Source organism: Monodon monoceros, unplaced genomic scaffold, assembly GCF_005190385.1.
Source record: "Monodon monoceros isolate NGI ecotype Baffin Bay Population unplaced genomic scaffold, NGI_Narwhal_1 Super_Scaffold_12, whole genome shotgun sequence".
In the NCBI taxonomy this organism is placed as follows: domain Eukaryota; kingdom Metazoa; phylum Chordata; class Mammalia; order Artiodactyla; family Monodontidae; genus Monodon; species Monodon monoceros.
Window position 1 is genome coordinate 34,531,881 of NW_021703768.1, and position 11,823 is coordinate 34,543,703.

Genomic DNA, 11,823 nt, shown 5'->3' on the forward strand with positions numbered 1-11,823 from the left:
GAGTATGACACGTCCGTGGAGGGACTTGTGGGACGGACCTGAGAAGTGCATAATTGAGAGGGATGGAATATATTGTGGTACTTTATTTGGTAGGCAGTAGAGAGCTACTGAGGGACTCTTGAGTAGAGAAGTATTATAAACAAATCTGTTCTTACATCCTTCGTGGATGGTTTATTGGGGCAGTCAGTTGGTGATTTAATGACACACTACATATGTAAAAATAGTTTTCTAAAATAGATCTCAAAAAAGTGCTATAACAGTTAAAACACATTAAATATATGCCTTTCTCCTCCAAGTCATGTGTGCATCTTCATGGACTAGAAATATCTAACAGATTTAAAGAAACTGTGGGGGATGGGTAGTCTGAATTGATGAAAAGGCTGAATTATTAAATGTTATCAAGTAAACACAGTTTCTTGCCTACTGGTCCATGACAACAATCAAGCTAATAGCTAGCAGTGCTGATCAATTGAGGTCCTGTTAGACTGAGTAGAAAATTCTCTATAATTAACTCTCTAACTGTAGGCAAGCAGAGTTATGTGCTGATTGAAAAAAAGCCTGAGTAGTGATTCTAAGTAAGTTAGTCAACTGAAAATATTGCACAGATTCTTAATTAAATTTCTTTGAAACACCTCAATTTTAATGGAGAACAAAAGTAGACTCCATTTCAACCTTATGTGGAAAAGACCTCAAATTCCATCCAAATTCATGAATTCTTTTCAGAATTAAAAAAAAATTGTGGATTATAGTCTGCAAAAGTTATACTTTTAGATATATTTTTTTCCCATCACTTAGTGTGGCACTTTTGATTTTGCTAACCCTGTCCTTGAGGTTTTACAGGGCACAAAGAAAAGCTACAAAGTCCACACCCACCTCTGTCTGGTCTGGGTTCCAGAATTGCAGGTCTTTGAGCAGCTGGACCACTGAGTCCATGGGTAATGATCACAGAAACAGGCTTGGCCCTTGTCAATCAGAGCACTCAGCAGGATGAAATATAAGACGGAGTGTCTGGCCATGCCTGGAGAGCCTCCAGACCCTGAAAAGAAATGATATAAAACATACCAAACATCTGTGAGGTAAAACTTTACAGGTCATTCTCAGTTACAACCTCAAATATGATCTTAGAAAACATCTTGCCTTTCTTAAGGCAAAGTAACACCTGTAAATTCACATGCTTATGAGTATAAATGTTATTTCTAAAGATTTTTAGGGTGGACATTCCCATAGTTACAAACCCCAGTACTAGTAAGTTTCTCTGAACTGTCAGTGATAGGCTACAAGACAAACTATGTAGTATATATTTGTATCTTATTTCATTCCTAAATGGAAATTTTTATGTAATCTTATACTTTTCAAAATAATTGCTTATTGTGTGTGGACAGTGCCCTCAAGTACTACCTAGTACTACCTTTCAGTTTTTCATACTTTTTTGGGCCTGGGGAAGGACTTTGGAACCCTTCTTTCTGAAGCTCTATTTACTTTTCTGGCACCTTGGAAGCTTGTTAAAGAGAGTTCACTGTCCAACTATCTCTAGTTTTAGAGTCATAGAAGTTAGAGCTGGAACGGATCTTTGAAACCTTCAGATTAAACTCCCTCATTTTATGGATGATGAGACGGAGGCTTATGCAGGAACAGTAAGGTTGAGACTACATGACAAGTAACAGCCCAAGACTCCTCATTCTTGGATGAGATGCATTCCTTCGTTGAATTTCTAATAACGCTAACTAGTGTTCCTGGAGCATCTAGATGCTTGGAACTCCACTACCCAGAACACGAGAGGATTTATTCAGATGTGGCTGAATGCCAGAGAAAACTTGGACCAGTGGTTCCTCATGTGCTGTGGAGCCTTGAGGATCTGTGTGTTATTGGATGGAAATTGCAAAACTGTTATCTGCCCTCCCAATATTGCCATTTTGATTTTTGTATCTCTAACAAAACACACAACATGGTTAAATATGTACAGAAAATGCTGCTGTAATTAGTATAGTAACTTCCATTTAAAGAAATATTAATAGAATGCCATTCACCTAATTTCTCTGTGTCTCAGTTTTATTATCCATAAAATAGGGATAATACTTTTACCTTCTTCATAAGACTTCTGTTAGGATTCAGTAAGAAGAAAATTCATGTAAAGTGCTTAGAACAATCCTTGGTATAGAATCATCACTCAATAAATATTAGTTTTTCAAAAGAGTAGTAACACTTGAGTGTTTCAAAGTTAATTGTAGCTGTCGGTCATGAATCTTTCAAAATAATGGGCTCCTCAAATTACAGCAAGAATCTTGTGAAAATTGAAAATATGTTTTGATGTTAAATAAGACTATCCATGTTTAACATGATTTAGAAATACGGCTTTAGTTACTTTTCATCTTACAAATAAAATCAGATCCCTGACCATCTTTTTTGAAATTACACTTTCCCACCAGTGTTTCCTATCCTCCTTCACTGCTTTATTTTTCTCTGTTATTCATACCTTCCTAATATATAAAGTACTATGTAATTTAAATAAATATCTCCTCTTTCCTTTCTCCTTCTTCACTAAAATATGAACACCATGACAGTTGATCTTTTTTGTCTGTTTTGTTCATTTCAGCATTTAGAAGAATGAGAGCAAGCATACCACGCAATGAATAAGTGTTGTAGAATTGAGTCTAGGAAACAGTTTAGAAACGGGTTTTGATGAAATCTGAATAATGTAATTTAAGTCCATAATTACAGCCACTTCTGTAATATTATTCTCAAAATTTCTGCCAGATTAAGTATATTTCATAGACTAGAAATGAACTTGTCTGTTCAGTTGTCACCCATTGTTTCAGCAAGAGTGATAGTTTGTAGCATAACTGGTTTATTTCTAGTTTGTTGTAATAGTTGATTGAAATAAAAAACTAGATCTCTTGAGATTCAAATTTATTTTTAGAACACCATAATATATTAAGTTAGTCTGCCTCTTATTTATTTGATAATATTTATTGTGTTCTAAAATATATAGAAATGCATGAAGAAGAAAATTAAGATGATTTATTATATAACCAACCAGAAAAATTCTGCTGACATTTAAAAAATACATATAATATATGCCTGCATTTGAAAAGTTTAAAAAGAACAGAAAGAAAAATGTAACACCTGAGGTCTCTTCTACCTATAGCCAGAACCTCTTCCTACACATAATCACGTTTCTCTTTTTATAGGTAGAAAATGGAGGGAAAATTCTTCCACACATTCCCTTACACATATACATGTATGCATGTTCTTTAAATATATACACAAAAAAGAAGTATGATGTATATTACTCTGTACTTTTTTCGCTTCACAGTATACTTTAAAGATATTTCCATATTAATAGATGTATATCTACTTCAATTTTTTTCCCTTAGCATTCCTTTTTTTTTTTTTTTTTTTTTTTGCGGTACGCAGGCCTCTCACTGTTGTGGCCTCTCCCGTTGCGTAGCACAGGCTCAGTGGCCATGGCTCATGGGCCCAGGCGCTCCGCGGCATGTGGAATCTTCCCGGACCGGGGCACGAACCCGTGTCCCCCGCATCGGCAGGCGGACTCTCAACCACTGCGCCACCAGGAAAGCCCCCTAGCATTCTTTTTTTAAAAATTTTATTTATTTGGCTGCATTGGGTCTTTGTTGCTGCACTTGGGCTTTCTCTAGTTGTGGCGAACAGGGGCTACTCTTTGTTTCAGTGCATGGTCTTCTCATTGCGGTGGCTTCTCTTGTTGCGGAGCACGGGCTGTAGGCATGCGGGCTTCAGTAGTTGCTGCATGTGAGCCCTAGAGTGCACGGGTTTCAGTAGTTGCGGTGTGTGGGCTCAGTAGTTGTGGCACATGGGCTCAGTAGTGGTGGCTCACAGGCTCTAGAGTACAGGCTCAGTAGTTGTGGCGCAGGGGCTTAGTTGCTCCATGGCATGTGGGAATCTTCCTGGACCAGGGATTGAACCCGTGTACCGTGCATTGGCAAGCATATTCTTTTTTTTTTTAGATGTTGGGGGTAGGAGTTTATTAATTAATCAGTTTATTTTTGCTGTGTTGGGTCTTCGTTTCTGTGCAAGGGCTTTCTCTAGTTGTGGCAAGCGGGGGCCACTCTTCATCGCGGTGCATGGGCCTCTCACTATCGCGGCCTCTCTTGTTGCGGAGCATAGGCTCCAGACATGCAGGCTCAGTAGTTGTGGCTCACGGGCCTAGTTGCTCCACGGCATGTGGGATCCTCCCAGACCAGCGCTCGAACCCATGTCCCCTGCATTAGCAGGCAGATTCTCAACCACTGCGCCACCAGGGAAGCCCTGGCAGGCATATTCTTAACCACTGTGCCACCAGGGAAGTCCTATCTACTTCATTATTATTATTATTATTATTTTTTGCGATACACAGGCCTCTCATTGTTGTGGCCTCTCCTGTTGCGGAGCACAGGCTCCAGACGCGCAGGCCCAGCGGCCATGGCTCACGGGCCCAGCTACTCCGCGGCATGTGGGATCTTCCCAGACCGGGGCATGAACCCGTGTCCCCTACATCGGCAGGCGGACTTTCAACCAGTGCGCCACCAGGGAAGCCCTACTTCGTTATTTTTAATGACTGCATAGTTTTATACTGTATAGATGTATTATACTGAACTTAACCATTATTCTAACTGTAGACTTTTAGTATACATACATAATGCAATAAACATCTTTATATTTTAGCATACTTTTGTAGTATATCCATGGGACCAACAAATATTCCTAGCAGTAGAATGGCTCAGTCAAATGATATAAATTTTAAAATGTTGATAGATTTTGCCAAATTGCCCTACTGAAATATGGCTCCCTCAAAAGTCTCAGAGGATGAGTTAAAATTATATTTTAATGTGTTTACTTTATGTTTTTTATTTGGATGAAAGGGTACTTCAGTTAAAAAAATGAGTCTCCTCATTTTATAAATCTTCATTCAAGCCAAGAGTTTGAGATCAGATATAAGAATTGTTTCCCCACAAAAAAATTTTTTTCTCCAATATGCTCAGAAGTTAGAGCATTTCTTCATAATAAATCAGTAAGCATTTAAAATTTTTTTAAATTTTTAATTGAAGTATAGTTGAACTACAATGTTGTGTTAGTTTCGGGCATACAGCAAAGTGATTCAGTTATACATACATAACTGAATATATATATATATATATATATATATATATATATATATATATACTCTTTTTCAGATTCTTTTCCATTATGGTTTATTACAGGATATTGAGTATAGTTGCCTGGGCTATACAGTATGACCTTGTTGTTTATCTACGTTATATATAGTAGTTTGTATCTGCTAATCCCAATTTCCTAATTTATCCCTCACCTACCCTTTTTCCCCTTGGGTAACCATAAGTTTGTTTTCTATGTCTGTAAGTTTGTTTTTGTTTTGTAAATAAGTTCACTTGTATCATATTTTAGATTCCACATATAAGTGATATCATAGGGTATTTGTCTTTTTCTTTCTGACTTACTTCACTTAGTATGTAAGTCAAGCATTTTTAAACTGTCTTACAAGCTCAGAGAAAACTGCTAGAATAAAAGCAACTAAATCCCCTGACATATGGCTGAATATACCCTTCAATTTAAAATGGAATTGACACACATTTGAGTATCCATTGAGTGAAATAAAAAGAAATAGAATTCATTATCATTGTCTGGGGAGGGTAGAGAGAAACTGAAGATGCTCCCCATGATTTTTATCCAAGCTTTTTTATCCAACTCATAGATAAGCTGCTACGGCCCTAAGCTATTTCAATCACAAAAAAGAGAGGCTCCTTTAAAGACCACTGCACTTGCCTGCCAATTTTATTTCACTGGTATGTAACTCACCTTTTCTGGTTTTCTTCAGCAGCACAGAACCATAGACTTTGGGACAACAGTGTCCAGAAATTAGGCTGTGATCAGACCAAATACATAGTATGAGTCCTATACCCTATACATCAGACCCAAGTTGAGATTGGTTTTCAACTGTCTTCAGGGCCCTTGGGAGCTGAGGCTCCTAAACAATGTGAAGTTTCCCTGTTAATCACTAGACAGACCACCACCCCATCCCTCCACCCCCAAATTGGGATCTTCTCATATAGAAAATGCTTCAGCAAGGAAACTTAAAAGAGGGGGTTTTTGTTGTTGTTCTTATTAAATTTTGAACAGATAGATATTTTCCAGAATAATTCAATTGTAGAGAAAACAAATTCTTAAAGTATTTTTTGGAATCAGCATGTAAACAATAGGTAGAAGTTGAATTACAAGAGATTACCAGTTCTCAATTCTCAGCAGATGCTATCTGTTTTAACGTCGAAAAGCTTGAAAAATATAGGTGGATTTTATTCCAATTATAATCAAAAACTGTAAGAACAGAACTCATGTAAAATATTCTGATCTCTTCTTTGGCTATAGTATTCTGAGACAATTTGGAAAATGCTAAAATGAAGATGGTAATGCCAAAGCTTCTTATCTGAGGAGATGCTAATAAAAGAGCTAATTAGTAGGTTCTCTTTTTATAACATTTTATTGTTATAAGGAAAAATTGTTTTATGTTAAAATGATAATTTTAATTCAAATAAAGAGAATTATTTCTCTTATTTTTTTATTAGCATAGCCCAGCATCTAATATCAAATGCTTCCTTATTTATTAATTTTCAACATCTCTAGGCATTTTGGAGATATCCAAAATTTCATGCAGGCATTATACCCATTACCATATTCTTATAAACATGGAACAAAAAGAATGTTCAGTGAATAGAGGAAGATAGTTATGAAAAATCTTCCACTTCAGTAACATAGTAGAAGAGCAGCAGTCTGCAGTTTTCTCATAATTGTCATCCCCTCTTGAACTCTAAAAATTAGTGATCCCATTGAACAATTGAAGATGGCTTTTGTGAGCATTTGGGGAATTCTAGCACAGGATGAAATCCATTTCATTCTGACCTGTCACCTTCCCACGTCCTTGACTTACATGAATGATTTGTCCCTAAGGCAGTTCAACACATCTTACCCGACAGGTTCAGAGGATGCTCTAGTTTGCCCCCAACTGCAGGTTCTTCCTTTCCATCTTCTTGTAAATGTCTTGAATCTCTTTTTTCTTATTTTTTCCTTCCACACATGTCCTGGAAGCTCAAGAAATTATGTTTACCACTGCTAGGGCCGGCTGGGGCGTTCTGGCACATGACTAGTCTTTGGCTAAACGGTATGTTTGTTTTACTTTTAACTGTAGATTAGCTCATAGAAAAACTTGATTTCACCAAGGCAGCTCTCTGGAAGGACACTTCTTTAAGAAATATAAATATTTTGGTTCTTTTGAGAATTAAGCAAAATCGTTATATCTTATATTAAAAGAAAGACAAATGGCTGTAAGCTCTTATGTTTTTTCACGCATGAAAGGGTAAGTTTGTTAGAAACATGATATATGATTTTGAAATATTAAGAATACAAAGGAGATCATTATGTCACTCACCTTAAACAGAGTTTGTGGTATCCAGGGAACTAATCTGCAATGGCTAAGGAAACAATAGGTACTCACAGTGAAAAGGGTTTATAAGACAATCCAAACAAGTCTCTTTTCCCCATTGCTAACTAACACAAGGTCATGTCCCAGAGATCTAACAACACCTAGAGTGCTGTTAAAATAAACATTCCCTAGAAACTCTGGACTTTGCAAATGATCACTTAAATCAGCAGTAACCCTGCAACCCTTCAGAGTGAGATATTGCACAGGGTCCTGATTTTTCAATGATTTTCCCATTCAAGTAATATTGTAATGGGTATTGCTACTGAAAAGTTTCTGACTTCATTTCGAAAAACTTTTAGAATAAATTGTTTAAAATTGCCTTCCCCCTTTAGGAATTTGTCCATTTAATTTAAAAAATATAGATTTTTTTCTCATTATATAATATTTATTGAGAAAGATTTAGAACATGTGGAAAAGTATGAAGAGGAAAAGTAAAATCATTTTTTATAAACAAACAAAACCACTATTGATATTTGGAGTAAATACTTCCAGTCATATAATATGTATGTGTATGTGTCTCTCTGTGTAAGTATACACATTCAAAGGAATGTGTGTGTGTATATATATATATATATATATATATATATATATATATATATATATATAACATGGTATATAATTTTGTGACAGCATATATATACACTTATATCTTTATTGGAGTATAATTGCTTTACAATGGTGTGTTAGTTTCTGCTTTATAACAAAGTGAATCAGTTATACATATACATATGTTCCCATATCTCTTCCCTCTTGGGTCTCCCTCCCTCCCACCCTCCCTATCCCACCCCTCCAGGCAGTCACAAAGCACCGAGCTGATCTCCCTGTGCTATGCGGCTGTTTCCCACTAGCTATCTACCTTACGTTTGGTAGTGTATATATGTCAATGCCTCTCTCTCGCTTTGTCACAGCATACCCTTCCCCCTCCCCATATCCTTTGGGTCTCTAGTAGGTCTGTGTCTTTATTCCTGTCTTACCCCTAGGGTCTTCATGACATTTTTTTCCTTAAATTCCATATATATGTGTTAGCATACGGTATTTGTCGTTCTCTTTCTGACTTACTTCACTCTGTATGACAGACTCTAGGTCTATCCACCTCATTACAAAGAGCTCAATTTCATTTCTTTTTATGGCTGAGTAATATTCCATTGTATATATGTGCCACATCTTCTTTATCCATTCATCCGATGATGGACACTTAGGTTGTTTCCACCTCTGGGCTATTGTAAATAGAGCTGCAAAGAACATTTTGGTACATGACTCTTTTTGAATTATGGTTTTCTCAGGGTATGTGCCCAGGAGTGGGATTGCTGGGTCATATGGTAGTTCTATTTGTAGTTTTTTAAGGAACCTCCATACTGTTCTCCACAGTGACTGTATCAATTTACATTCCCACCAACAGTGCAAGAGGGTTCCCTTTTCTCCACACCCTCTCCAGCATTTGTTGTTTCTAGATATTTTCATGATGGCCATTCTGACTGGTGTGAGATGATATCTCATTGTAGTTTTGATTTGCATTTCTCTAATGATTAATGATGTTGAGCATTCTTTCATGTGTTTGTTGGCAGTCTGTATATCTTCTTTGGAGAAGTGTCTGTTTAGGTCTTCTGCCCATTTTTGGATTCGGTTGTTTGTTTTTTTGTTATTGAGCTGCATGAGCTGCTTATAAATTTTGGAGATTAATCCTTTGTCAGTTGCTTCGTTTGCAAATATTTTCTCCCATTCTGAGGGTTGTCTTTTGGTCTTGTTTATGGTTTCCTTTGCTGTGCAAAAGCTTTGAAGTTTCATTAGGTCCCATTTGTTTATTTTTGTTTTTATTTCCATTACTCTAGGAGGTGCGTCAAAAAGGATCTTGCTGTGACTTATGTCATAGAGTGTTCTGCCTATGTTTTCCTCTAAGAGTTTGATAGTTTCTGACCTTACATTTTGTTCTTTAATCCATTTTGAGCTTATTTTTGTGTACGGTGTTAGGGAGTGATCTAATCTCATACTTTTACATGTACCTGTCCAGTTTTCCCAGCACCATTTATTGAAGAGGCTGTCCTTTCTCCACTGTATATTCCTGCCTCCTTTATCAAAGATAAGGTGACCATATGTGTGTGGGTTTATCTCTGGGGTTTCTATCCTGTTCCATTGATCTATCTTTCTGTTTTTGTGCCAGTACCATACTGTCTTGATTACTGTAGCTTTGTCGTATAGTCTGAAGTCAGGGAGCCTGATTCCTCTAGCTCCGCCTTTTGTTCTCAAGATTGCTTTGGCTCTTTGGGGTCTTTTGTGTTTCCATACAAATTGTGAAATTTTTTGTTCTAGTTCTGTGAAAAATGCCAGTGGTAGTTTGATACAGATTGCATTGAATCTGTAGATTGCTTTGGGTAGTAGAGTCATTTTCACAATGTTGATTCTTCCAATCCAAAAACATGGTATATCTCTCCATCTATTTGTATCATCTTTAATTTCTTTCATCAGTGTCTTATAATTTTCTGCATACAGGTCTTTTGTCTCTTTAGGTAGGTTTATTCCTAGATATTTTATTCTTTTTGTTGCAATGGTAAATGGGAGCGTTTTCTTGTTTTCACTTTCAGACTTTTCATCATTAGTGTATAGGAATGCCAGAGATTTCTGTGCATTAATTTTGTATCCTGCTACTTTACCAAATTCATTGATTAGCTCTAGTAGTTTTCTGGTAGCATCTTTAGGATTCTCTATGTATAGTATCATGTCATCTGCAAACAGTGACAGCTTTACTTCTTCTTTTCTGATTTGGATTCCTTTTATTTCCTTTTCTTCTCTGATTGCTGTGGCTAAAACTTCCAAAACTATGTTGAATAAGAGTGGTGAGAGTGGGCAACCTTGTCTTGTTCCTGATATTAGTGGAAATGGTTTCAGTTTTTCACCATTGAGGACAATGTTGGCTGTGGGTTTATCATACACGGCCTTTATTATGTTGAGGAAAGTTCCCTCATGCCTACTTTCTGCAAGGTTTTTATCATAAATGGGTGTTGAATTTTGTTGAAAGCTTTCTCTGCATCTATTGAAGTGATCATATGGTTTTTCTCCTTCAATTTGTTAATATGATATATCACGTTGATTGATTTGCGTATATTGAAGAATCCTTGCATTCCTGGAATAAACCCCACTTGATCATGGTGTATGATCCTTTTAATGTGCTGTTGGATTGTGTTTGCTAGTATTTTGTTGAGGATTTTTGCATCTACGTTCATCAGTGATATTGGACTGCAGTTTTATTTCTTTGTGACATCCTTGTCTGGTTTTGGTATCAGGGTGATAGTGGCTTCATAGAATGAGTTTAGGACTGTTCCTCTCTCTGCTATATTTTGGAAGAGTTTGAGAAGGATAGGTGTTAGCTCTTCTCTAAATGTTTGATAGAATTCACCTGTGAAACCATCTGGTCCTGGGCTTTTGTTTGTTGGAAGATTTTTAATCACAGTTTCAATTTCAGTGCTTGTGATTGGTCTGCTCATATTTTGTATTTCCTCCTGATTCAGTCTTAGCAGGTTGTCCATTTCTAAGAATTTGTCCATTTCTTCCAGGTTGTCCATTTTATTGGCATAGAGTTGCTTGTAGTAATCTCTCATGATCTTTTTTATTTCTGCAGTGTCAGTTGTTACTTCTCTTTCATTTCTAATTCTATTGATTTGAGTCTTCTCCCTTTTTTTCTTGATGAGTCTGGCTAATAGTTTATCAATTTTGATTATCTTCTCAAAGAACCAGCTTTTAATTTTATTGATCTTTGCTATCATTTCCTTCATTTCTTTTTCACTTATTTCTAATCTGATCTTTATGATTTCTTTCCTTCTACTAAGTTTGGGTTTTTTTGTTCTTTTTTCTCTAATTCCTTTAGGTGCCAGGTTAGGTTGTTTATTCGAGATGTTTCCTGTTGCTTAAGGTAGGATTGTATTGCTATAAACTTCCCTCTTAGAACTGCTTTTGCTGCATCCCATAGGTTTTGGGTCGTCGTGTCTCCATTGTCATTTGTTTCTAGGTATTTTTTGATTTCCTCTTTGATTTCTTCAGTGATTTCTTGGTTATTAAGTAGTGTATTGTTTAGCCTCCATGTGTTTGTATTTTTTACAGATCTTTTCCTGTAATTGATATCTAGTCTCATAGCGTTGTGGTCGGAAAAGATACTTGATAGAATTTCAATTTTCTTAAATGTACCAAGGCTTGATTTGTAACCCAAGATATGATCTATCCTGGATAATGTTCCATGAGCACTTGAGAAAAATGTGTATTCTGTTGTTTTTGGATGGAATGTCCTATAAATATCAGTTAAATCCATCTTTTTTAATGTATCATTT

General features: G+C 36.4%; 1 protein-coding gene and 1 long non-coding RNA gene across 4 annotated transcripts in view; one reads left to right on the forward strand and one right to left on the reverse strand.

Moving 5' to 3' along the window:
* Nucleotides 1-7,235, reverse strand: part of C6 (complement C6) — a 92,851-nt gene extending 85,616 nt beyond the window's left edge. For 2 of the 3 annotated variants that reach the window (XM_029216381.1, XM_029216383.1), the window contains exons 1-3: nucleotides 6,995-7,235; nucleotides 5,830-5,894; nucleotides 874-1,036 (exon numbers count right to left, since the gene is read on the reverse strand). In XM_029216381.1, coding sequence (XP_029072214.1) covers nucleotides 874-1,016 — 143 coding nt within the window. In that variant the 5' untranslated portion in view covers nucleotides 1,017-1,036; nucleotides 5,830-5,894; nucleotides 6,995-7,235. The remainder of the gene's footprint in view (nucleotides 1-873; nucleotides 1,037-5,829; nucleotides 5,895-6,994) is intronic. The other variant, XM_029216382.1, reaches the window with a different exon arrangement.
* Nucleotides 1-11,823, forward strand: part of LOC114891890 — a 253,784-nt gene that overhangs the window by 198,566 nt on the left and 43,395 nt on the right. The window lies entirely within an intron of this gene.